Source organism: Tympanuchus pallidicinctus, unplaced genomic scaffold (genome assembly GCF_026119805.1).
Source record: "Tympanuchus pallidicinctus isolate F22 unplaced genomic scaffold, pur_lepc_1.0 scaffold3, whole genome shotgun sequence".
Classification (NCBI taxonomy): domain Eukaryota; kingdom Metazoa; phylum Chordata; class Aves; order Galliformes; family Phasianidae; genus Tympanuchus; species Tympanuchus pallidicinctus.
Window position 1 is genome coordinate 11761432 of NW_026294747.1, and position 27217 is coordinate 11788648.

Sequence of the window (27217 nt, forward strand, 5' to 3'; positions counted from 1 at the left end):
TCAAAAACTGCTGCCACTCTCAGCTGCATAAGATATCCCCAAGTCTGATGACCAATTGAACCTCGTGTGAAAGCAAAACAAACAAAAAAAGACATCTAATGGGTTTCACGCCACTAGAACCAGTGGCTCATAGCAAACAAATGGCTTCTCTTTGTGATCCACCTCTATTGCCCAAAACACTAATAAAAATTAAAAGGAAACAGGAGAAAAATCAGCCAAGAAGACAATTATGTATTTATGAAAGAAAATTCTACAAACAAGGAAGAACTATAATACATGACACAGATCTAAACAGCATAAGAAAATAACATCCAGTTGCCCTCAGAACCTCCTGGAAATATCAAAATACTAAGCATCCAGTGTATCAAGATGGGCAACATTTAGTTAACGTGATTACTTACATACTTAATTGCATGCCTCACTGCTTTGAAAAATTGGAAAAAAAATATCTTTCAAGTATGGAATATTCCAAGACATTCCAGACACCCGCTAAGTCTTGCCCCTGGGGTTGGGCTTTAGCTGGAATAAAGGCTGTTTTGCTTTTAGAGAAATTGGAAACATGAAATATTGCATGAAGCTCTGACTAAGCTGGAAGAAAAATTACAACAGGAAATTTAGTAGATCTTAAAATTATGTACATGTAGTTGATACTAAGCAGATATACGATCCTGGTTCAAAAAAGAAGGGGAGGCCATCTATTACCAGACCAGGTCCATGAGATGATGAACCAAAGCTAAGAAAGCAGGGTAGGGGGCAGGGGAGGTGTTGGAGCACTTTTCCCACTTTGCATTCATCTGCAAGATGAGAAAATTCCCTTCTCATTTCTCTCCACTCATGATTAGAGTCATGACTGCCTCACCAGCTGTGCCTCTGGCTCATTTTAAATTCAAACTACGATGCATATCTTACTTTTAGACTTTTAATAGCAATGCCTTAAAATGCAGATTGCTGGCTAAATTTAGTTACATGATTAAAAACAAATCTAACTCATCTCTACCCAGCAAACAGATCTGCTGCATTCAAGGTTCAATAAAGGACTTAACTCTTCATCTAAACACAAAGCCAAAGCAAAAAGAAGAAAAAAAAAAAAAAAAGAAAAAAAAGAAAATCAAAGCACAATTTAGCAACGTCTCTAAAAAAGCAAGATGCATAAAACATTAACCAGCTATGGAAAACTAGCTGCAAATGCATCATAGTATACCATAGGGTTTTTGTTCTGTACTTCTGCAAATAAATTCAGCACTGTGCTACTACAGCAGTATGAGTCATACTCCTTTACTGACGTTCTATATTTATATCTCCATGCACTTCTGCACTGTTATATGCTTTCTTGCATACAGGCCTCCCTAACCTGGAATCTCCTTGCTGCTGCAGTCCAGCATCTCTTCCCCTAACGTGTCACAGAAAAGTGAATAGGTATTTCTTTCTAAAGACGTTCAATTATTTCTGAACAGCACTTTGAAAAACACAGTGCAGATGCTTTCATTCATTCACAGTGATTTTCTTGAGTCTTGTTTCCTGCTTATTCTCTGTAAGCAGACTGCTCAGATGTTCATCACTTTATAGGTATGGTCCACGTCCTATTCACTAGAGTTAACATGGTACAGTGCTACAGAAAATGTTATTCAGACGTTACAAAATGCAGTACAGCCATCGTTTCCACATCATTTTATAACAAGCGTTACCTAAAGCCCCAATATTGCAAACATTTACAAATCTGCTTTGTTTGGAGAACCCACATAGGCCTATTCCTTTCAATATCCCATTACCATCTGAGTCCATCTAGGAAAGAACAGACATCTGTCTAAAAGAGATCAACAAAGCGAAGGCAATTAAATTCTAAGTGCTAATATTTACCTTGTCAAAAAACTCAAGGGCATGCTGTGGAGAGACAGACACAGAAACATCACAAAAAAAGCCTGGAATGACAGTCTGCAGGAACAGCAGGCTTTCTTCACATTGCTCACAACACGCACTCCCAAGAGCAAATATTCACAAGTTTTGCACACTGATTTGAGTACATAACAACCCTCAGACATGCATGATTCTGTAGCGTTAGAAAAGTCACAATATCTACAAAGAAATAGGTAGCATTATGAAAACAGTTTTAAATGATCAATCCTGCACTCTCCTAAGGGGTTTTAAACTTCTTAACCGTTCCCAGAAGCAGCTGAGTTTGATGTGCAATGGAATTCAACCCTAATTGTGTATCATTCTTAAGAAATTAAGTACAAAACAAAAACAAAATAGAAAAGTATCACAAAGCCAACAATAGCACCTTCAGAGCCTCCCAGAAGATCACCCTGCTAGTTCAGAGTCTGAACCATTAGAACAGCAACCACTAAGACAGAGTGGGCTGCTCACCTCATGCAGTGAGCAGCTGTAACTGCAGCATTGTCACTGACAGGAGGAACAAAGCAGTCTAAAAATGGATGGGAAGCAGAATTTGTGTCCTTTGAAGTCAAGAGACGAATAATGAGCAATGAGGTGATGTATTCCCTCCAGAATACTATCCCCATTTTTTCTTCACCCACAAAAGAGTTTAAGAGCACAGGAAAAAACAAAAAAAACAGGTTCTACCCTAAGTTACATGTGGTCAAGGTGCTTAGCGTCAAGGAGACTGCAAGGAGAGAGGGGGGAAAAAGGTGTAAACGTCTGCATAATGGTGCAAGTATTTATAAATACCATTTATGCCCCTAAAAAGCTCCATCACCTACCAGAACTCACAATCCAGCTAGCAATATCCTTTAACTCGCTCATTCTTGTTGCAACTCAGACCTGTAACTCTACACAATTCATATATTAAGAGACTGTCCAGGAGATGCATCCAACATCCTCGAGCCATAGGACGCGGAGCAGAAGAGGAAGAAGTTTAGATCTGGAAGTTTAGCATTAGAGATGTTTCTACCCATAAATACAACGAATGCAATGCAAGCCCCTCGTATAGGAATCTGCCACTTGCTGCAAAGGGGGAACAATACTAGTGAGGTTTAATTTGGATACCTACATAATCAGTGATTGTTTGCAGTGCCAGCATATCTGTGTTTCAGGATTACCATGTACATAAAGATGTAAGAACTCACAAGCTGTGCTGCCCGTTAACAAGAGAGCTGCATGTTTGAAAGCAAGAGGGGAGAAATAACATAACACATCTCCTCAGGAACACAAAAGGAACAACAATGAAAATAAAAGCAACAAAAAGCTCTCGGCTCTTCGTGGCCTTCTTTTCTTTGACATGAAAAAGGATGTTGATTGAAAGAAGCAGTACCGTCACATTCACGCTTCGCAGAACGCAATGAGATTGGACAGCTTTTAATGATACCCTGAGCTCTCTCCTGCCCTAAAGCAGCTGGCCAGGTGGGGAAGGCTCATTGCTTTGAAGTAAAAAGTTCAAATAAATAAATAAAAATATAAATAAAAATCAGACACTCTGAAAGCCATTTTACATGTCAAATTTGTGCCTACACAGGATTAGCTCACTGCAGGGACTTGAATCCCAAGGGCATGGGGTGACCTGATTTGGATGAACACTGCTCCAGCTCTGGTGGATTGCAAAGTTTTTAAATAACTATCCTAGATTCTTAAGTTGGACACAGTTTGTTACAGATCTCAACTATCAGCTTCTGCTTGTGTGCATGCCCACAGTGGTTCGGGCTCTTTTGGTTGAGTTTTTAATCTTCAACTAAGTGAGCAAGCAAGAAGAGACAAGCACAACAGCATTTAACATCCTCCTTTGTACTGCGTGACTTGTCAAGATGATTCTTCAAAACAGATGAATGACTGGTAATCCATGCTGCCACCTTTATGTCCTCCCCACAAGCTTGCCCTTCTCTTCTGGCAGTTTTTTTTGTCCATTTTCTTTCAAACCAACTGCTTCAGCTTCAATCAGTTGCATCAGCAGCAGGCACAAGTCTGAAAGAAAACATTTATGCACAGGCAAACTCCTACATAACAACCAACAGCTGTTAAAAAGGTCAAATTATGACGGCAGAAACATGAGAACAAAATGATTTTCAGTTTGCTTAATATTTTGGGATGCAAGAAGTAAGTAGGAAAACATACTCCTAAATGTGTTTCTGTGTATATTTTTCCTGAATTTTTGTAAATGTAATGTTTTGTTGGATTTTTTTTTTAATAAAGAAAAATAAGATTGCCTATGCTCATTAGAAGAAGAATTTAGCAAAGCTGATAAAAGGCACTGACCCTCAATCGACCTGTCTTTAGCAGGTTTTGTACCATTTTTCTTATAATAAAGTGACATTGTGTACATAATATCCCCTTTCCATGGCTTCTAATCTGCATGAATCAGATGCTAGCACCTTCTTAGTATCATCCAGGTATTTCTCCAGCCCCCAGAACAAAGTAAACTTTTCTCTGTTATCATTTACTCTCAGTACATACTGTGCCCCCTATAGCATTAGACAGACAAGTCCCCAAAAAAGCAGCTGGCAGTAAAATGTTTTTTCCTTCCTCCAGATAGAGACTTTATTCTCTCAGAAGATGAAGAAATTATTAGCAGCTGATTTTATAAAGGCACTTGGACTGCAAATTTGAAATCATACACGTGAATCCTGTATTTCATAACTTGGATTTATGTGCTCAATTTTGAGAACAAAAACTTCAAGTCACTGTAAAGCAAGCTTCCACCTCTTTGTCAGCACCACTAATGACAGTGTATAGTTTCTTGTAGTAGAAAGCACCCTTTCATCAATAAGTGAAAACAACCAATTTATTAAACAACAGTATAGCCTACATCAGGCTGCTTGTGGTCAAGACCAAGAGGATCACAAGGGATACAAATAAAACTGCTGTTACATCAAGATTATCTTACAATAGAAAAATAGAACAGAATGAAAGTTTCAAAAACCTGCCATATAATTATGAAGTAATCTATTTGGAGAAACTGAAGCCTGAGTGATACTGGCTTATCAAAGCAGTGATGATAAAAGCTTTGCATGGAGGAAATCAAAATGCTTTCCCACATAGCAGGTCAAACCAGCCACTGTCTTACAGAAAATCAGTATAGTGCCATTGGTGCTACTTCCTATTCCTCTCTTTTGAAAGCATTTTTGTTTGGGGATTTTCTGTATCATTGTTCTGTACTGATGCAATTGTTTCCCCACGGAGTTGTCCATGGCACGCAATTTTAACAAGCTTCAGTTCCAAATACCTCCTCAGCTGCTAAGATTTAAGTAAGGTCATGCGTGAGAACAACTTCCTACAGCTTTTCAAGTCTCTGCCTAGCTACTGCAAGGAGAGATGGTCAATGGCAGAAATGCTGAAATAAACATGCATGGAAATTTCCATACAAGAGCTTACAACAAGAGAGAAAGCCTGGACTTGAAAAAAAAAAATAAAAATGTAGACTTGACCCAAACAGGCTCTTCAATCTATCAGAGCATCCCAAAATCCTCAATCTCAGCTCTTTGGGATCTGCACAGAATACACATACAGAATCTTCGCACTGATGTTCAAATATGAACCACAAAAAACAGATGAAATCCCATCTGAGTTTCAACTGCCATGACACAAACTGGACATCTCTTTTTCCTGTTATTACACAAAAGAACTTTTCAAAAACACAAGTGTGCAACTGTCATAGTCTGCAAAGTCCCCTTCAAATTTTTCCTTGGGGTAAGAGATCTGTTTATTCTTCATGCCACTGAGACTGAGCCTCGCTCACCAACCAGAGCTGCTGCACAGCAGCTGGGGGCTGGCCCTGGATCATGCCTCTGAGCAGGCACATTCAGTGTCCAGCCTGTTCTTGAACCAGGGATGACCTCAGGTTGTTGGTTTGGCTCTCCTCATCTTCTGGCTGCAAACTTCTCAGAGTAGCACATTAATCCTGCAGTATCCTATTTGTGCTTACATGCATATAATTATAAAAAACGAGTGCCTGAAATATACTGCCAAATGAAAACTGCTCTGGAGATCAACATAACTCCAGGTCAGCAAAACCAGTACACATCCCTATCATATAGCACGAGTTAATCATAAGGCTTGGATTTCAGCAGTATTTATAAGAAAAGCAACGTGACTTTTTTTCATGGGTTGTATTAAAAAAAGAACTCCACCTTTTAATTTAAGGAAATCAAGGCACAGAGCAGCATGGAAAATAGTAGAAAGAAAACTGACTTTGCTTAAGAGATATAAGAAATATTGATGGCTATCAGTTGCTAATCAGACTTGTATATGTACAAGACATGAGTGCTAGAACATAAACATCAGTCAGGATATTTTCAGGGCACTCAAATCCAGCTGCATGCATGCAAATGCACAAAAAACAAACACCCAAGTACTAGAAAACATCTATTTGTTCATACATACATCAGCACAACTTCATGCTGCAGCAGCACAAAGTCATTCCCAGCATTCATACAAGCATGGTTACTCCCTCCAAAAAAAGCCTGACTTAATTTTTTCATGTTGGGCTTATGTTAGATTATTTCATGGCTCCTCACAGCTGGAGTAATTCAAACAAGAAAAGCTACCAGTCTGGCTACCAAATGGAAGGAGCAGCTATACCTGCCTATCAGATCTGCATCTGCTAAGTAGCAAAGAAGGGGAAAGAAAACATCCTACATGACCACAAATGCAGTACTCAAAATTCATAGCTGCTAATATATCTCCTGGACTCGATCAGAGCTTACCTCAAATCCACTATTTGAGAAGTACTTGAAGGTAATCATGAACAAAAGAAGCCAGATGGTTAGGATTTTTGTTTGGTGTTTTTTGTTTTTGTTTTTTTTGTGTGTGTGTTTTTTTTCCTCCATCCTTGCTTTGTTTTTGTTCTGTTTCTTAGGAAAAAGAAGTCCCAGAAGACACTGCTTTTCAGGAACACTCAATTCTCACTAAGCTTTTAAAAAGCGCATTACCTATGCTCAAATAATAAGATTCATTAGTGAGTGTTAACCCTGCATAATTAATTACACCATAAAAAAAGTGTCATTCAAAAGGTTAGGAAAACAAGTATTTAGTAAGTCTTAAGATGCTACTAAGGTTAAATGAAAACTCTAGATCAATGCACGTGTATGTACAGATTGTGTACACGTAGGCAGTTCCTTCCAACAGTGGAACTTATCAACAAAAACATTACAAATGCACAACTTGAAATATAACAGCCATCTCTCTTGCACGCACAGCTCAGAGACCAACAAGGCAGAATATAAATATATATCCTGTCTGGAAAACATATGTCATGCAGATTAGTTTTGCTGTTATGTAATGACTGGTTTCAGCTTTCACATTATTGTTTCATGAATGGTGGGTGCAAAGCACTCCTACTTCACATAATTTCTTCAGTGCACATTCTTACCAATTGTTTGCTTCACATCAGTGCTTTGCTCTACTAAGGGCTTTGAGTTGCTGAAACTTCAGACAATTCTGTCATTGCTCTGCTATATGCAACTATGTCATGTGATGTGATAACATTAAATGCTCAAAATAAAACTGCCATTCTTTTGCCCAGAAAGATCAGCAGCCAGGTCAAATAAGGCACATTGTATTTCTAGTTAAATGTGATGAGGGCTGACAACACTGATTTGTCTGCATTACATAATTCACCTACCAAATTTTTCCATACAACAATTGAGGTTTCTGTGGTCTATGGTCTTTCTTTTCACCTCTGTGCAAAGCTTCAACTCCAGTTTATAGCAACTTAAGTATGAACGAGTTAAAATGAAAGTGAAACAATAAGCATCAGTCAAGCTTAAACTGAACTAAACACCTAGGCACCAAGGTAAAGCCAGATTTTAAAAGCTACACAGCTTCCACTCCCATACACTTCCCGAAGCAGTTTGCACAAGGCCTGACAGGATAAGCCAGAACTGGACCACCTATAAAGTAACAAGTCTCCACCTAAGTGGTTTTAACACCAAGACACAATCCAACCAAACTAACCTACCCCAGCTTATTCCTCACTTTGCTTCCCTGGACTGCAGACATAAATACCCCTATGAAGGTCACTTTGATTCCAGATTTTCCCAATCACAGATTAGGCTTCAGTAGCAATGAGAAGAGAAAGACTCAGAATCCAATGACAATCAACATAATCTCCATTCTACAGACCACAGTACCAGTCTGACAGGAGTGTCCTATGTCTCTCAGATGAAAGGGAATGTAGGGAGGAATCCTCCAAATCAGCCTTTCTATCTGTGCTCCTGAGTGACAGAGCCTAACGAAGAGGTGTCATGGTGGAAGCCACAACACATGAAATCTGGAAGCTGAATTCAAACATCTGAATTGTGTTGGCATAGGCTGCCCAGAGAGGTCGTGGATGACCCGTACCTGGAGGTGTTCGAGGCCAGGTTGGATGGAGCCCTGGGCAGCCTGGTCTGGTATTGAATGGGGAGGTTGGTGGCCCTGCATGTGGCAGGGGAGTTGGAGATTCATGATCCTTGAGGTCCCTTCCAACCCCGGCCATTCTGTGATTCTGTAAAAGCTGTGAGGCTGGCAGGCAGAGACTCAGGTTGTTACTGCCTCTTGTTCCACCTACCAGAACGACAAACAGCGGTCTTATAAGTTACTTACTCCACATTTGGATCTTTCTCTAAAAATATAGTGGAGAAGTAACTTGGGAGCAGTTTGATGGAAATCAATAGGGCAGCAAGTTCTCTTGCCTTCACTTCTTCTCAGCTTCATATAGGTGAATTGGCAGACATCAGTATAATGTGATTGAAGCAATGTCTATGATACATGTGTGGTTTAACACACAAAAAATAGGACAGTATAACAAAATCACAAGTGGCTCAGGCAGTGGCAATAACTTCAGCCACAAACACATAGAAGAACCAGAAAGACAGAGACGTTTACAGCCAAATTCTTCCTCTTCTGAGTAGAACTTAATGTCACCTTTGTACCCTGATTAGACAATAGCTGTAAGATGGGAGGTGTTTCCAAGACAGTTATCACCGCAATTTCAACAGTTTAATTTGCATTAAGGGAAAAAGAATAAGAGAAAGAAATCCCAAGAAATTGCTTGGAACCAATAATCTGCTCTTCTGAGCCCTCCAAAACCACAACTCTTCTTGACATTGACTCAGGATATAGACAACACAAGGAAGACCACATTTACAGTTCCTTGTAGGCAATTAGCTCATCAAGGTTTTATTTTTGAGACAAAAGGAAGCCACTGCTACTGGTAAAATCTTTCAGCAGACATGATGCCCAGATACGGCTCAGATATCACAACCAGGAAGAGATTGTGTCTTATTTTCAAATTGAAATGGTAGGGAATATCCAAAGCCACTGTCACACAGATCATTGCCATTGTGAACAACTGAGTTTGTTTTCAAAGAGCGAGGGATAAGGAGGGTCTCTGCTTCATACAGAGTCTGTGCTGTCAGCAAGATCCCATTAGAACCTTCTTACTCATAACCTTCCACATGCTTGCTAATGTTACTGACCTTGTTTATTATGTTTGCAAAATATATGGCTAGCCATAAACTGCAGCAACCCAATCACAGAAAGCAAAGGAAATGAACAAAAAGGGGGGAAAAAAATTTATCTTACACTCTAATGAGCTAAACAAAATCTATACCACATCTACACTTTACAGGTTCATTTTTCTGAAAGCTTTTTAAGATCAAAGTTCTTCCAAGCCAGGGCAGACATTCACATTGCCAGGTGCACAACAATCGTCATTTCCAACAGCAAAAAAGATGATATGGCAAGGGAAAAAAAAAAAGAGGAGAGAAACTGAATATAACGGAGCCCTTCTACCCACAGAAAATCTCTGTTAAAAAAAGCCCTGAAGTGTTCTGCTCAACAGGAACTGAATCGCCCTCTAAGCTCATCCAGTCACACAGTATTTAGCAAAATGCACCTGGACAGGCGTAAGCAAGCATGAGGAAGTCATGGCCAAGATAACCTGGCCAGAAAAGCTCCACGTTGTACCTTTCCCTTCTACTGTGGGAAAGGAATTCTATAGGCTGCCATACACATAAGTGAGCAAACATGATCACAGTTATTTCTTCCAGTTTTACAATTCTTGTTTAAATTAAAAAAAAAAAACAAAAAAAAACCACCCTTTGTCATTTATTGTGAAGTACATTTAACAAAAATCCATTTAAATCCTACTCTCCACAAGGCACCTAAATCTCCATTTGCCGATATACTCGTAAGATAATTTACAAGGGAAAGAGGGTTGGAAAGCAGGGAGAGGGAGATGACGGGCTCTACTTCACCCCCTGTGAGGTCCCTTCTGGAGTACTGCGTCCAGGTCAGGGGCCCACAGCACAAGAAATCTGCTGGGTCCAGAGGAGGGACACAAAAACGATCACAGTGCTGGAGCACCTCTCCTTTAGCTTAGGGAGGTGGGCTGGTTCAGCTCAGAGAAGAAAAGGGGACCTAGGGAGATCTCATTTCAGCCTTCCACTCCTTAAAAGGAAATTAAAAAACAAGAGGGAGATCAACATTTTACACAGTCTGCTAGTGATAGAACAAGGAATAATGGTTTTAAACTAAAAGAGGGGAGTTTGGATTAGCTGTTAGGAAGAAATTCTTTACTCAGAGGCAGCGAGGCACTGGCACAGGCTGCCCAGTGAAGCTACAGATGTTCCACCCCTGGAGGTGCTCAAGGCCAGGCTGGATGGGGCTCTGGGCAGCCTGAGCTGGTGACTGGCAACCCCCTCATGCAGGGAGTTGGAACCCAGTGATCCTTAAGGTCCCCTACAATCCAAGCCATACTATGAGTGTATGGTATGCATAACTACTTACTGTACCAATTGAAAATTACTAAGAACAAAGAGGAGCAAAAGAGGGATAATTACCAAAGAGATATCACAAATCACTCAAAAGATTGTTACTAAATATCTATGGAGAAAACAGAATATATGAAAAACTGAACACTTGATAGGATATGATTTCAGAGACAACTTTCAGTTCACATTGAACCAGGCCTGCTCCTTGATTCATAAAAAGAATTTCTTCAAATGTTTTACCAAACTCATGTAGAAGTCAGGAAGCAGCACAAATAGGTGCAGCAATACACAAATACACGTAGACTCACCCTAGCTATAAGTTTAAAAATAAAGCCAAGGAATGATGCCAGTTCATGGCATGAAGTCAAAGAAAATGCCAATCCTTTCTACCTATTTGTAGGAAACTTGAACTCAAATCCATACAGTTCTGAAAATAAAATCCAGAATGTTTTAATGTTCAATCTGCTAGAAACTCATTAACTTGGTAGCAACAGCTTGATATTATAAAGCAAGAAAAACTGATTGGCTGCATAAGCAAGATACAACTTAAAGGTCCTGTTTACTTAGTTCCTGTTAAAGAACAGGAAAAAAAATACATGCAAGACGCACACTTGTGTTGTCAGACAGAACTAAACAAGAGGGGCAGAGACAGAGAGTGGGATGTAATAGAAAGCTCCTGTTGTGCTGCTGAGACGTAGCTGTTGGAAACAAGACCTGCTGTGCCTCACGAGTGCAAATAGTGGAGATCCAAGGTTTACTGTGATCTATTTGTTGCCAGCAGAGCTTCCCCAAGACTCTCCAGCAAATTGGCAGTTACAGGAACAAAGCTCTACAGCGGCCCTCACAAGATGCAACCCCCTGCCACCCTTCCCCAAAGACAAGTTGTACCATTTGGCTTTTGCATCTCACATGCAGAAATCTTCCACATATAAACAGTCTACAAAATTCATTTCTATGCAGCCCGATGAATGAATTCCCATCAAAACCCCAAAAATAGATAACAATGTGATAAACTCCTTCAATGTCTGATGAATGTGGCTCTTCATGTCACCAGCTCAGGTCTTCTGGGTTTTTGTTGTCGTTTTGTTGTTTTTTCTCCTTCTGCAGGAAACACTGGCTGAACCTGTACATTCAAACCCTCCCAGAATTCACAGCACTGGGGCTGCAGAGATGCAGACTGGCCCATAGCCAAGCAAGTAGCAAGAACAGTGATTTCAGGAATGGAAAACATCAGTTCCCGTAAGTCATCGATGCTTCCTGTTTTCATTCAGTTTTCCCAATCACCTCTAAATATTGATGCCAATAAAAGTCCTCAACTCATGAAAACCAGGTTATTCCTGGAAGCAAGGCAAAAGATGATCAAAATTGCAACAACAAAAAGCAATCTTTTGGGAGCTCAATTCAGGATTACCAAAAGACATGGCTGAAGACCATATAGTGGCACATCTGGACATTCACCTTCACAGTTTTCAAAATGGCAGGATTTTGATTCAATTCATTAGCTTTACTGCATCTTTCTCAAAGCTTTTGCATTAATGGGATGACTTGCAATCAGAATGGAACTGTCTGTTAAAACGTAAATTACTTTAAAAAAAAACTCTATAGATGTGGCCACAGAAAACAAATGGTAAATTGCCACAGATATTCAGAGTATAATAATTTACGCCCACATTTTGCAGAGTTTAGTTACACGTGTCTACTGAAAAAGATAAAATGAATCCAATTCAGAAGGTGAACTCCACACACAAAAAGTTGAAGTATAACAAATATCTCGTCAATTCAGTTTGTCAGCACACCTCTTTACACATGTAGATCTTACGTCCCCACACAATGCTGAGTAAGTGTTCATTTCTATGTATTTGCACTCCCAGACATTTCAATTCTCAGAGCACCCACAGAAGGTGCAGCCCTGACACCAATTTAACCCCAGCCCTCACCCCCAAGATCTGGTTCTCAGCTGGCTTCCAGCCCAGAACTGGCTTCCTGAGTTACAGGTTGCATGCTTCCCATTAACCTTTGCTTCAGCAGCTTATATAAGCTTCTCCTAAAAATAATAATTACCTAAGTTGAAACAGCAGTGAAAAACTGGCGATGGAGCAAGGAGGCAGCTTTGAAAACAGTGCAAGAAATAAGGCAATTCCCATACGCACCTTGAACCTCCAAACCTGTTGCTGCCAACTGTAAGTTACCCACAGAACCCGTATTTACTGCAAAGTTTTTATCTCTGAATTTTGGTTCCCAAGCTTCTGTGTTTCTTTTACCCCTCTCTTCATGCTGCAGCCTATATAATCAAATACAGGACCTTCAGGGTTTGCCCTCAAGTTTGAAAACTTGCCAGCCAAAAACATATGCATCCAAAGATACAGATAGATAGGCAGATAGATAGATATTTGTGGGGGGTTTTTTTGTTTTTTTTGTTTGTTTGTTTGTTTGTTTTTTGGAGTTTTTTTTGTTGTTTTGTTTTGTTTTGTTTTTTACACTTAATGTAACCAGAAATTTCATTATCAGTCAGAACATGAGATCTACCCACAAGGAAGTCACTTTGAAGATGGACACAAAATCCTTCCTGCTTTCTCACAGGCAGCAAATAATCACAAACTCTCCCATCATTTGAAGCAAGTGGAAAGAAAAAAAAACAAAAACCATCAAGCATCAGAGCTGTAGAATCATTAAGGTTGGAAAAGACTACTTAGATTTTCTAGTCCAACAGTCAACCCATCACCACCGTGCCCACTACTCACGTCCCTCAACAAAGCATCATAGGGAGACTCAAAGATTGCAGAGCATTCCTTATCCCTTTCCTCCTTTCCTTATGTGCTTTATCTACAAAAAGAAGGAATCTAACCCGTCACATTATTCCAGAGATCAAAAGATAGCTAACATTAACATTCAAGTCCTCTTGGGGTCACAAACAGATACTTTTATTCTCAAAACTGAAAATTCACCAATTCTCAGCCTTGTAGACCAGTCCTCAACTAATACTTACACATGAATATATATACACAAGGCAAATTAGTATATGAAAGTGCAAGTGTGCATAAAAATTAATACACAATATCCTTATATGGCTCAGAAAATCAACAGCTTACCCCACCAGATTACACCCCATGACATCCTACTGGCCAAACTGACATAGCTGGAAACAGCACTAATTTTGCTCTTCCATCTAAACAAGCTAAATTCAGAACATATATTTGATGACCAGCCTGTAAATACACAGTCTGGCATTCCATTTCTTCAGTCGTGAAAGTAAATACCCAACCTTGCTGTGTGTGGTGTTGCTTTAGCAAAGGCAATCACTCCAAATGATCCTTAGAAGCAGCACTGCTGTATTATCACTAACCACTAAGACAAAGACCCAGACCACCTCTTAGGTACAGCCTCTAAAAGATCTTAAAAAGCAGAAGGAAAATAAGAAAGAGGTTTTGTCATTATCGTTTTTCATAGGGATAATAGCAATATCAGCATTTTGACTTAGTTTTAAACAAACACAGTCTCTAGAATATCAGAGCTCAAACTCAGACGACTGCAACAAGATCTCTAAACTATTCACTGTTCAAAAATGTCATTTCCCAACTGCAGTTCCTTTTGGCAGAACACTGTATAGCAGCTAACAGGACAAAAGAGTCCTCACAAAACAGATGCCTTATTGGTATAGCAGATAAGGTGCAAAAAATAAAATACAAAAGTCAGGATTTGCTCTCAGGGAGCTGCTGAAAATTTCAAGGCAAAGATGTATGCTTTCCAGCAGCAGGAAGGCTGCAGAGCCTTGATTCAAAAGAAATCTGGAGAGGCCCTCTAGCGGGCTGACACCGCACTGCTCGGCACCACAGAGCAGCGCCCGCACACCTCACCCGGCTGCAGCTCCATCCGCTGCACCGCTCACAGCAAGGCTGGAGAGCCGCTTACTGACTGCAGAAAGCCCAAGTGCAAACAGAGCACGAAGCCCCTTCTTCTAGCCTCCGATTAGAAATATTCCATCAGCCTGTTCTCAGCCTTTGGATGCATTCTCATTTGCTTCAGAAAAACAGAAGATAGGCTTGTTTTACCATGTAGGTCACTAGCCTGCGAGACCACCCCAGGGCTTTCATGCAGACTAAATGACATCAGGTCAAGGGAGGTTTGCAGGAGCACAAACTCAGATGTGCATTTAGAATAAGGATTCCAGACATTATTCAGGCTACGTGAAGGGGTCTGAAGTATGCTCTGCCAAGACTTTTTAGCCACTGGCAGTTTCAGGTAGGAAGCAGATAGATCATTCTAACTGCATTCTTAAGGCAACTCCTTCTGGGAGAAAGAGTTTGGAATTCTTTACGTGAACTCAAGCAGACCACCATTCCATGTGCTGTCACATGAAAAATAACCTAGAGAACACATTGCAAACACTTAGATAACAGAACAGGGCAGCTTAAGAAGGCCTATTAACAAGATCTCAGAGTTAAAAAGGAAATCGCTTGTTTTGAAACGAGTTGATGATTCACCTTTCAGTCTTTAAAAGTCTTTTCTTGCTGTTTTTAGGTTTGCCTTCAACTCACATCAGTTCTATATTTTTCCAAATTCCCTACTTTGGAACCTTCAGCATTACAAGCTACAACTTAACTCTCTTATAAATAACTTTTGTGATAGCCTCTCTTTCAGCTGCTACATTCAAAGCGTCTATCAATCGGAGAAGGACCGCAAATTAAAGTAGACATTGTTAAGAAGATAAGCAAAGAGCTGACTGTTCTTCAAAACAGTATCAAATACATGGCACTGGTATCTTTGTGCCATAGAGCAGTGCTTTGGGAAAGAAACAAACCATATTACAGAGCAGTCACCTGTAAAGAGAAATACTTGCACTCGCATTCTTCTGACTTTGGACTCCATCTGGTCCATCCCTCACCTAAGCAGCATTAACAGCGCTGCCATAATGGAAACTCACACCTTGAAAATCACTTGATACAAGCATTCATGCAGCAAAAAAGGAATAAACTAATGTGCTTGCTAGTGTCTTATCATCAGATACCTGATCAAAAAACAAGCACAGTTTCTTAATCTTTTTGGACCAACCATCACTGACCAGGACCATTTCACACAGCAATTACAACAGCAACTTATTTTGAAGTGGTTCTACGAAGGTCTAGTACGTCTAGTGTACGTCCTTGGGAATCAGTAAAGGGTAGGAGCTACTTGGAAGGATTCTGAGTTACTTTAAAGTAAGTTTGCAACAGAAAAAGTCCAAAAGAGACCTCCGTGATTAAAAAGAACTGGATCTGAATAGGATCAGTTAAGGATTCTATTCTATTGATGATGATCCCATCCTATTGATGATGAACAACACAGCACGCTATGAAAATGCTCCTTAAATTCCTTGAGTCAAGCAATTCCTATCTCAGGAATTAACTTCTTGAAACTGACCTACTTTATGATAGACATAACAGAAGAAAGAGTTTACCAGACTCTAAGGACATTGGAAGGAAGGAAGGATGGATGGACTGGAAACATAATATTCAACACAGCTGCTGAATGAGATATAAGACAGCATATTAAAAGAGATGCATGCATTTGAGTGATTTCAGGAGCAGCTGAACTCATTTATAAGGACATAGCAGGGAAGAAATAGATACGTTTTTTTTTTTTTTTTTAAAAGCTTTTTGTGTGTTTTGTTTTAAGTCACAATGAAAAATTTTGGCAATAGTTTGAAAGAAAAAACAAAGCAAGTCTTTTTAAAAGAGGGTGGTCTACATAATAGGGAGAACTTAAAGAAGAAAACGTTTAGGAAATGTTCTTTCTTGTCTGATAAGTTGGTAACTTGCTCAGACTTGCTCTAGAAGTATTAATCCACAGCACCCACTACAACTGCCACTGCTCCTCCAGAGGGTTGCTTCTACCATCACACTGAACCATTTCAGTGCTCCATGGCTGTGCAGGCAAACGCTGCTCACCCGGCACATAAAGATCCAAGAGCCATTTTGAAATGGCAACACTTGTGAATTTACAAATGAATGTTTCGAATGTTTCAACATCGAAAGCAGTATTTTACATAGTGTTTTCAATAGCATTTCATCCTCTTATTCATCCTTTAATTTCTACCTCTATGTATATTATTTGCATAGTATGCTACAGTAGTAAAAGTAATGCATACTCTCAAATAGTAAGTACACTTAGAGTGGGGGTGCACGAGCAGAAAGTTCTGCTGTTTTGTGTTGGTTTTTTTTTTTTCTTACTGATAGGGATTTGTGATCAAAGTCGTTTGGAGAGCACTGCTTTATGCAACTTCAGCAGCAGCAAACTGGAGCACCATTTCCTCTTTTGCTAGGATGCAGTAAAAATAACGGAGGGAAAATGACACGCAGGGAGAAGCATTCGATTGGGCTGCATTTCCAGTTACTCAGAGAACTGCAAGTTTATCCGCAAGCAATTAGTGATTTTTCAGCAAGTTAAGTGCTTAGCTTACACTACATCTGGCAGATGAGCAACCTTTGGAAGTCCCATAAGGTTCTGATTTGTGTCTGGATGCTGCCAAAGGCCATTCAAAACCTTATTCCAAATAATTTAAGACTCAGGTCCGCTGACTTCCAAAGAGATTTAAAATTCGAAATACAGCAATAACTTACAGCACTACACCACTTGGCCAGCTCTGATGCAGACGTCAAGCCAGCCTATTTAAATCCCTTTCAAACATTTACCCAAAAAAAAAAAAAAAAAAAAGAAAAAAGTACCTCTGCTAGTCAGTCAGCAGAATTCCACCCTCCCCATCTTATAACCACCTACCAGAATATTCCCTTCAGTTCTGTAATGGCCATGGATAAATAAGTGAAACACTGCAGTTTCTAAAATCTCAGGGAAGTTTTATTTCATGGATATACATTATTATAAGGAATAATGAAGCCAGGCAAACCATGTTGACAAGACCTTCTGCTTAAAGAATAGGCTGTCCTGACTAATGTCACTTCTTCCACCATTTCTATTCCTGTGAGAGTGACATGAATTATCAAGAATCATGCATTTTGAGAGAAATTCCTATCTGCCTGAAATGCTTCCAAGCAGTACATTGCATTGATTCCAGCTAAGAAATTTTCAGTATGCATCCTCTGAAAAAATAAAAAAAAAAAATCAGCATTCAAAGCTTTCAAATAGCTGAGAGGACAGGAAGAGCAATGCCTTTCACATGGCACCTCTCTCACGTACTTTGATGTCAAGCAACAAACACCATGAAACAGAATGATTAACCAATTTGTTTTTCCAGTCATGCATCACATCTCTTCAAGTCCTACCACCAAGAGTTCACAATACACTGTAATTAAAACAGGCAGTTCTCTCCCAGAGCAAGGACATCACTGTGTGACCATGTCATTATTTACAGCGCCAATTTAATACCACACTTCAGCACACTGTGACGTTTGAGCACACAGTGACCAAGGAGACTAAGCACTCCTTGAACCAGTATCCATAACTACAGAATCCAGTAATAACAACAGATCTGTGTCCCCTCTGTAGGTTTTTAATGAACTGGTTGTATCCTGACAGACCAGATCCTCTTAAATCTCCGACACAGCTCTAAGAAAAATGTTTCCATCTGTTCTTCATTTCCTTACCTGGCAGTCTGCACAAGCTAAAACAAATATATGTAACCCCTGCAAATCTAACTCTGGCTGCTCTTTTTGTTTTATAAAATAATAATCCTTTTGAGCATCTTAACTCTCATACCTCAGTACAGATACTGCACATATGCACATACTATTCACATATGATAACAGCAAAACAGTTTCAGATGCTTTACCTTTCTCTTCCAACTTTGTATTTCACAATAGAGCAGCAATGCAAATGCATTTTAATGACCTTCATCAGATCAATCATCATTTTACATGGATGTCATTAGTACACAGCATTCCTTATCTACTTCTAGGAAAGAATCCGTCCCTATAAGTCTTCTGCACGCAGCAATCTTTCACATTTTCTTTTCCCAGGAAGGTACAGCCAAACATGCTCAGCAAAGTCATTTCATCTTAGGATAACACTTTTCAAACTAACAAGGTCTCCTTTTACTTATCTTTTCTAAACACTTTCCACATTTGACCATAGAAGCAAGGCACTCTAAACCAGCTCAGTTTGTTTCTCTTCTGAACACATTATTTTATTCATTTTTAAGCACCCTACTACAAAAGAGCAAGGGCAGCACTAGAAGGTACGCCCAGTATTGAAGTATAACAAGATTAGCACAACTGTGCTCTGGTGGATCTTCAGATCCTCAGCTAAGACTCAGGTATGAACCATTCCCTGGTTACTTATGACCCCCTCCATGCCTTTCAGGCAGACACTTGTTCAGGATTATCTTCTCCCTCATTCCTGTGTTCAGTTAATATTAGTAAGATCACAGTTTGCATGCAGTGTAGGCTATTTGCAGATCTGCTGCCACATCTGGCTGCTTTTTACACATCCTACCTGTCTGCGCCACCAAGTGAGTCCAACCACTCCAAACTGCTCCAATCTTTTCATGTGAGAAAAACTGAGTGTCGATCTTCTTGGGCTCAAGAAGAAATATCTCTTTGCTCACCAGCTGCCCATGTTTGTTGCTACCCCAGACATAGAGGAGTCCTTCACCTGCAGTTGATAAAGAAGTAAAATAAGCTGAAAGTGACACACACAGAACAACACCAGATACATTACTTGACTCAGCTCACAGAATGGCCAGGGTTGGAAGGGACCTCAAGAATCATAAATCTCCAAACCCCCCAGCCACATGCAGGGCCACCAACCCCCCCATTCAATGCTAGACCAGTGAACAGTTAATGAATATACCAATGTTACGGTATAGCAGTGTACAATTAAAGAATATACAGATTTTATGGTATAACAGAGAGCTTGGCTATGATGTTATTACACCAAAGCAGGAAACAGAAATGATAGGTGCATTTGCCCTACCCTGGGCTCGTATGGGAAACTCCAGTGGAGTGGATCTCCAGAAGAGATCCTTCCCTACTTGTGGTCAGCTCTTAAATGGGTCTAGGAGAGGTGCAGCCAGGCTCCACCCCTTCCAGCAGCACAGGAGAATTGCCTTCACCTGTGCTCCCAGGGCTGACTCAGTGCTCACCTCAGGTGATCAATCAGAGGCTCAGGCCATGATTCAGCAGTCCCCATACAACCAGCCTGCCCAGTGATTTTGAGGAAAGGAGGGTCTCTTTACCACATGCACAAAAGCTGTAATCAGAACATGAGAAATATTTGCCAGGGTTTTAACAACAAAATGTGTTTTCTGAGGGCTACGCTGACTTCCTGAGACAACCAGGGTTTTGAGGTTGAGGTCCATCCAGGCTTAATTTCTGCTCTGAATTTCTGAAAGATGACTGAAACACAAAACTTTGCCTTTGCTGTAAAGGTAAGAGAGCTAAGTAAAGTAGAAAATAACTTAGAGAAAAAGCTTTAAGTATTTTGAGGTCATTCACTGAGCACTCCCTCTCTGCCCACTCTGTCCTTGCAGGCCAGCTTTTACCTCCAGCCCAAAGCTTAGACTCAGTCCAGTAGATAACCTGAAGAGCAGCAAATAACACAACTCCCCTCAAGCGCTTGGGAAACTTGAACAGTCTCCCAGTCTCTTTACAGGAGCTACAGGCTCCCAACTCCACTTGTAACTCTGCTGCTGAATTCAGCTTGAGCATATTCAGTAAATCCTCAAAAGCAGGGATGGTCTAATGCTCCCTACCCCATCCTGCTCAGTCACTTTCTAAAGGAATATGATACACAGCTAAGAACAGGTAGGTAAAGCAGGTACTACCCATCACAAAGCAAAATCAAAGTATTATCATGTCTGAAAGCACTACTATACAACTACTAAGAGACTTCTGTAAGTAACTGTCTTCCCCCACTCTCTTTGCAGAAGAAGCATTTATGCAAGTACACACTCCAGGATTCCACCCACAGGGATAATTATATTTACAGAAACATGCATTTGCTTCGTGTGGCTCCCCAATACGAGTTGGAGAAGCTCACAGCCTAACAGCCAATTGACAGTAACGAGGTAAGTGTTCAGATGAGTCCTTCTGCAGATACTAATCATCATTAATCCAATCTTTTCAGCATCAGATGATTCAGCTCAGGTTCTAGACCTCCATATTAAAAAAAAAAAACATAACCTGTAATAAGCAGAACATGAGCTGTGCCAGGCCTCCTGAAGTCAGTTCATTCTGCGCAAGCAAGAGAAGTCATGCACACACCAAGTACATGTTCACAGGCCAAGAAAGTCTGGAGATTGAAATCTCCAACACAAAGTGTCATTCAGATCCCCCTGCCCCCTTTATTTATTGATAAAAAGAAAAAATAACATTTGCAACAATACACTTCAACCCTTGTATCAAAAGCCTCCCGCTGACTGGTGTTCAGTGTCCTACCAGCAGGTGGCTCGTGGGACAGAGCCCAAGAGAACTGCATTGCTCAGCAGGAAATTCCTAGAAAAAAATCTGCAGTGATGCTCACTTAATAAATAGTACACTCTACAGTAACTTAAATAAATAAGCATCCTTAGAAGCTAATGCAGATGGAAGGGCAGCAATACCAGCATATCATTGAAAGCTTTGACCTACTTTGTTAGATGTGGTTGCCCTGTTGCCAAATAGATTGCTCTCAAAAAAAAAAAAAAAAAGAAAAAAGAAGCAATGATTTGCTCACTCTAAACACACAGAAAGTGCTAATTAGCCAAAGCAGATTCTATTTGTCCTGCCAGTTGTTCACTAATCACATACAGACTTTGCATCTCAGAACTCACTGTAATTCACATCTAACGTTTCCCCATGCAATTCCATCTCTGCATAAGTGTAAGCAGGCTCTGCAGCACTCCATTTGATGATGGCAGAGGTACCAGATGGCTGCATATTTGCAAAGAACTCCTGACGTTCTGTAAAGATTTGTTTTCATACAGTTCAATACACTTCCCACATTTTAGAACTGTAAGTTTACAGATGCAAAGCTATTCTCTTTCCCCATCTCTTGGTCTGCCAAGAAATAAAAATAAATAAATAACTTTTCTTACACCAGCACAACCAGATACTTAGCACCCAGAGCAGGAGCACTGGGTAAGGAACAAATGCCCTAAGTTATGCAAATGTCTAAGTGATAAAGCAGTTTCCCACTGCTTTTAATATGCTTGGAGCTCTTACACCACCTCACACAGGTGTGTGTGCACGCTGTAACTGCAGAGCCAACAAGACCTCTCGCTCATGCACAGCACAGCCAACTTTCCAGTTGCAGGAGGACAGCCACAGCAGCCTTTCACAACACAGCCCCATAACACTCCTTCCCATTGGCAAAGGGTTGCACTCGGGCCAGGGCTCATCCATTCGGTCACCCGACGCAGCAACGCCTGCTGCAGAAATCTATGCAACCAAGTGCTTTCACAAATCTCTGCAGTTTCTAACCACTAAGAGCCCAGAGCCTTGCTTATTTCTAAGGGCTGTGTCATACCCGACCCCATGAATAAAATACAAAGAACACAGTGAATCCAAGTCTTATTAAGATGGAAGGCCCCAGAATCCAAAACCACTACAGGATGGCTAACCAGCATTATGCCACAACACACCGATCAGCCAAGCCGAAGCTGACAGACACTTCCAAAGCACAGAACCCCCTTATATGTTGAGACAAGGACTTCTATGCCTACACCCAGGGCCTACCTGTAAGAGACACACAATGGTAGGAGCCTGCGGCAACTCTCTTCGCCTTCACATCTTCCAGGCCTAAGGAAAAATTAGTCTTATAAACTTGTACAAAATATATCATTTTGTGCACAGCCATGAAGTTATATCAATGTATGATTGTATGATAATGAATTTTATAACGAAAACCCCTGCTTCTGGGTCACAGGTGCTAAAAGACGCAGCACCATTGTTCCCTGTGGATTATGAATTTGTACAGATTCTGTTTCAGATGCTCCATACTTATAACACCAAGCAGCTTCATAAAAAGAAACATTACATATCACTGCAAAATATATTTCAGCTCTGTCACCTTGACAAAGAAGTCAGACTCCAGGATTACCTTTTATTTCACAGGGTTCCTTTGCAGTCCAGAACAGAGGGAGGCTTTTCCCCTGGTGCGCACGCTTTGCCCGAGATGCCATGCCAGTTCCCCACTGAAACACCAAACCACTCTCTTCCCAAAGTGAACACACAGAGATTAAAACACAATCACCACCAATAAAATCACTTAACTCAACTGAATAATTAATTAGTTTTATAAGCACTTTCATTTTCACTGATTCGAATTATGCTTTGCATGTTCTTTATGCCAAAACCAAACTTTACCAGGGTTATCCTTCTAGACAACAACTACAGTCTCATTGCACAAGTATAAATAGTAGCTAAAATTCACCCTTTTTTTTAATTTTTCCACCCCATCTAGGTCATTAAAACACATTAAGAGTGCTCTTCATGTGTTCCAGAAATGAGAAAACAATAACATATTTACCTGTAGCAGCAAGGGCATGTCTCAGTCCTGCAGCAATACCCACTACTTTCTCTTTGAGGGACTGCTCGAGTAAAGAAACAAACAAAAAAAAATGTTTCTCATATTTTTGCCTCTAAAAAGCAGAATATGCTGAACACATTTGTGGGGCACAGTGAAAATAGCTCTCGATTCCAGCCTGCACATCACAATGCACACCAACGTATTACTGTTTGCTTTTAGAAGATGTTCCTATTAACTTTTGTCAGCCATGCTTCACTTCCATCCAAGCACTTAAAAGGACACAAAGCAAAAGAAAATATTTCAGATGAATGAATGGTCCACACTGTCACTGCCACCACTTTCAAGGCACTACACTGGAGTGATGTTCTGTACCCTTGTTGCTTCCTGGGTGCATCAGGTGAGGAAAGCCCTACTCACTAGAGGACCAATAGCTGTCCTTCCTTCCCTACAATAACCAGACTGTCACAAAATCCAAAAATCACAACAGAGCAGTGACTGGCATAGACCACGAGGCTACTGTTCCTGTCTGAGAGTCCTTTCTGCTCTCACTTGCGTTACACAGAGAGGATGTAAAAGCATTTCATTAGCATTCTTCAAGTAAGAAGCTACAGTGTAAATTAGGGATTAATTAGAATTCCCATGAGAAATTTATTTACACTGTTAGGCTTACAGCCAACACTAAAGAAGATTTTTTTGGTATGGAAGTCTCAGTTCTTACCACTTAGAGCATTTTAATGCAAACAGTTTGAGGCTACATTCAGAGCTCCCTACCCACAGCGGTGCCTCACCTCCAGGTATCACCACAGATCTCCACACAACCTACAGGAGCAGCACCAGCTCTGTTGCCTTTAGCACTTACAGTTGAAGGTAGTGGACAAGAGAGAAACTGTTAGCTAACTCTCCATCCTATTTCCTTGGAAGCTCGTTGACAAACTAATTTTGTTCAACTTGGACACAGGTTTTTTTTTCCAAGGGGGGATTACTGCTGGTCTATTTTGTTCTACATGTTCCACCCTTCAAATTGTGAGTCACAAATGTTGAATGAGGTATAGCAAAGGTAGGAACAGCCTGCAGGCGTATAACCTATCTGGTCTCTTACAGACTCAAGGTAAAACTGCAGCTGAAGTAAACTTCTGTGGTTTTGGTAGCTTTAGCATCACTTTACAACACCTGAACAGACATTCTGCAGATGTTATCAAGATGTGTTACATGAAACACCCTCAGCTCTAAGGACAAAGACAACTTTCTGTTGTAAGTGGGCAGCTCCCTCACATAACAAAAGAAAGCAACTGTAGCATTTCATTTCTGGGTCAAAGACCACCACTGGTTGTCTACTCAGTAAATTTACTTCATCAGATAGACTCCTTTAAAGCAGTTGAAGAGTCAGGCTTAAAAGCTCACTGAGGTCACCAGACCTTGTCAATGCTGTAAGCAACAGAATGCACAGAGCTATAGAGCAGTTCCTTTTAAATCCTTACCTCGACCTTTTGTGGAATCAAGCACGGGCCTGAAATCTGGGGAACTCCTAGTTGCCCAAAAGCATTAGACCCACAGGACAGAACAAGGCCAGCTCCTGCAAACGAAAGCATTAGAGAGTGATCGGGATATCTTTGAGCAAAAGCAAAGTATTGTAACATTACAGTAGGCAAAAAAACAGTGAAATAACTGGAAAAAAAAAAAAAAGACCTAACATCTCCCCTTCTCAGGTCTCTGAGGCCACAGACTTCTGATTTTACAGCATAATGTTAAGGTCTGCAGCTCACACACAATAGCTTTCAAGCAGCTTAAAACCTGAGAGTGCACAAGCAACAGCAATGTGAACTGTCAGCGTGTTCTCCACACCCCCATACTCCCCCAACTCCTGCAAAGATGGGCTTACCTCCTAGTATGATTGTAAAATCCCAGCCACAGGCCACTTCTTGCACACAGAAGCCAGACAGGGCAGCGCACAGTGTAAAACAGAGCACATTTTCTGTGTGATTCAATCCCAACTGCCCTTCTTTGTTATGGCCACATACAAAGAGTTCTCCAGCACCTGGAATAATTAAAAAAAAAACAACAAAATCCCACTCAATTCACAGAGAAGCACATATGCAATGAGATCCTGCAACAAAGACAGTAATGATGTGTCATTTAATACACTGAATTGCACAGAGACAGCTACTTCTGATGAACCAGAAACATCTTTGAGTAAGCACAGATGTCAAGAGCCAAGGAGGACAGCTCATACAGCAAAACAAAAACCTGTTTTCAGAAGAATTTCATACCATTCACACCTGCTCATATCCCTTTGTTCCCGTAGTTAACTATGGCATAGAGCAGAACCTTCTGAAGACCAGATGCTATTTCCTGTTCCTTACCTTCTTCAGATTGAATAACACCCCATTTGACTCCTTCCCTCCTCATCCTCAACAGAGGACAAGTAACGGTTTTGTATTAAAAGCTATTCTGTCAAACAGGTTTAGAAATTAGCCTCACAAGGTCATTAAACAGACACAGAAGATAAGTAAACAAAGGAATTTCTCCAAAGTATTAAGTTGATAGGCCCAGGGGGAGCCTGTTTTACAACTAAGAATTGATACTTGCTCAGACACAGAAGCAGCATATAGGTGGCAGCACCGCACCAGAAAGGAAAGACATTTTCTCCTGGCTGTTCAAGTCACGCACTCCTTGCAAGAGCAATGATCTTACCAGTGATAACTGCAGAATGTCCTCCTCCTCCAGTGATGCTCCTGATGTCTTGACATTTGCAGGAAACATCTTTCAGTGTCTGAGGTACCAGCACATCCTCTTTATGACCAAGGCCAAGTTGTCCATAGCTGTTTGCACCCTTCAAACACACACAAATAACATGGGGAAAAAAAAAGTTAACGACAAGAGATGCACGTAGCTCTCCTCCTGCACCACCGGGTTCATCGGGAACATGGCACGGGTTAACCTGACACTACCTGCTCCCAAAGGACAATCTTCACTCTTACAGCCATCACACAGGTGCTCAGAACTACAGAGCAGGGCCGTCTCAGATCTGCTGCCACTAAGGCCACCCTTGCAGCCCATATTTCACTGTTCTGTACAGGAATTATGCTTGCTAAGACTGCAGGCTAACACCTGGCAAGGCTGAAGGCCTCCTTACAAATGAGAGCCACCTGTTCAGTGCTAATGGTGCTGTTCGTGCCAGCATAACGCACCATGAGGTGACAACGACACGCTGCATCGTCCGGGAACACAAAGCAGCAAAGCAGAAGCACTTATCCATCATTAAGTGATTCTTCTACCTTACAGCGGACAGAACAAGAACGTGCCGGCACGCTTTTACACACGCGGCACGGCAGTGATGCACCAGGGAGCTTCTCAGCCACTTTACGGTCTCCGAGACCGAGACGACCGCAGACCAAGAGCCCGAGCAGCACCCCGCGCTGCCGCAGGTGGAGGCCCGAGGCGGGAACAAGCCTGCCCCGCCTGCTGCCCAGAGCTCCTCGAAGGACTTGCTCCGATCCCAGGCAGGGGCTGCTCTCAGCGCTGGCTGGCGTGGCAGACACCTAACTCTCCTCAGAAGGTCCGACACAATGCGGACTCCGCGCGCCCTCAGGACGAGGCACGGAACGGCGGCAGCAGCTGCCCTCAGCACAGCGCGCTGCTCTCCTCCCGCCTCACAAGCAGCAAACCAGCGGGCACCGGCTGTCAGAGCCCGTCTGTTTACCCGCCCTAGAAGGCTCGAAAGCCCGTCCTCACGCCGCTCGTGCCAAAGGCCGGGCAGACCCGCAGCACGCAGCCCGGCCAGAGGAGCCGCGCGGCGCGCGCCCTCCTCCCGCCGCCATCTCGCGGCCGCAGGGCGGGCTGACGGCCGCGCGCAGCCCTCGCGCCCACCTACCCACGCGCGGAGCACCGCCTCCATGGGGCTCGCGCCCTTCTCGCCGCTGCCGGGGAGGAAGAGGCGGGGCGGGACGGGGCGAGGCTGCGGATCAGCACGGACGGCCGCCCGGAGGCGGTCGGAGAGGAAGCGCCTTCAGTTGGGCTGCTGCGCCTGGAAGGGCTGGGTGCCGTCGTGGCTGCGTGCTGCTCACGCGGAGCCCGAAGCA

The 27217-nt window shown here is 41.6% G+C and overlaps 1 protein-coding gene across 4 annotated transcripts in view; it reads right to left on the bottom strand.

The window, feature by feature from the left end:
• Window positions 1–27123, bottom strand: part of SERGEF (secretion regulating guanine nucleotide exchange factor) — a 129045-nt gene extending 101922 nt beyond the window's left edge. For 3 of the 4 annotated variants that reach the window (XR_008209826.1, XM_052696957.1, XM_052696956.1), the window contains exons 1-8: window positions 27010–27123; window positions 25830–25968; window positions 25018–25173; window positions 24617–24711; window positions 23139–23199; window positions 22710–22823; window positions 22346–22408; window positions 19125–19283 (exon numbers count right to left, since the gene is read on the bottom strand). Coding sequence is in view for 3 of the 4 variants with exons in the window: in XM_052696957.1 (XP_052552917.1) it covers window positions 19125–19283; window positions 22346–22408; window positions 22710–22823; window positions 23139–23199; window positions 24617–24711; window positions 25018–25173; window positions 25830–25968; window positions 27010–27033 (811 nt within the window). In the remaining variant the exon portion in view is untranslated. The remainder of the gene's footprint in view (window positions 1–19124; window positions 19284–22345; window positions 22409–22709; window positions 22824–23138; window positions 23200–24616; window positions 24712–25017; window positions 25174–25829; window positions 25969–27009) is intronic. The other variant, XM_052696958.1, reaches the window with a different exon arrangement.
• Between the last annotated feature and the right edge of the window lie 94 nt (window positions 27124–27217).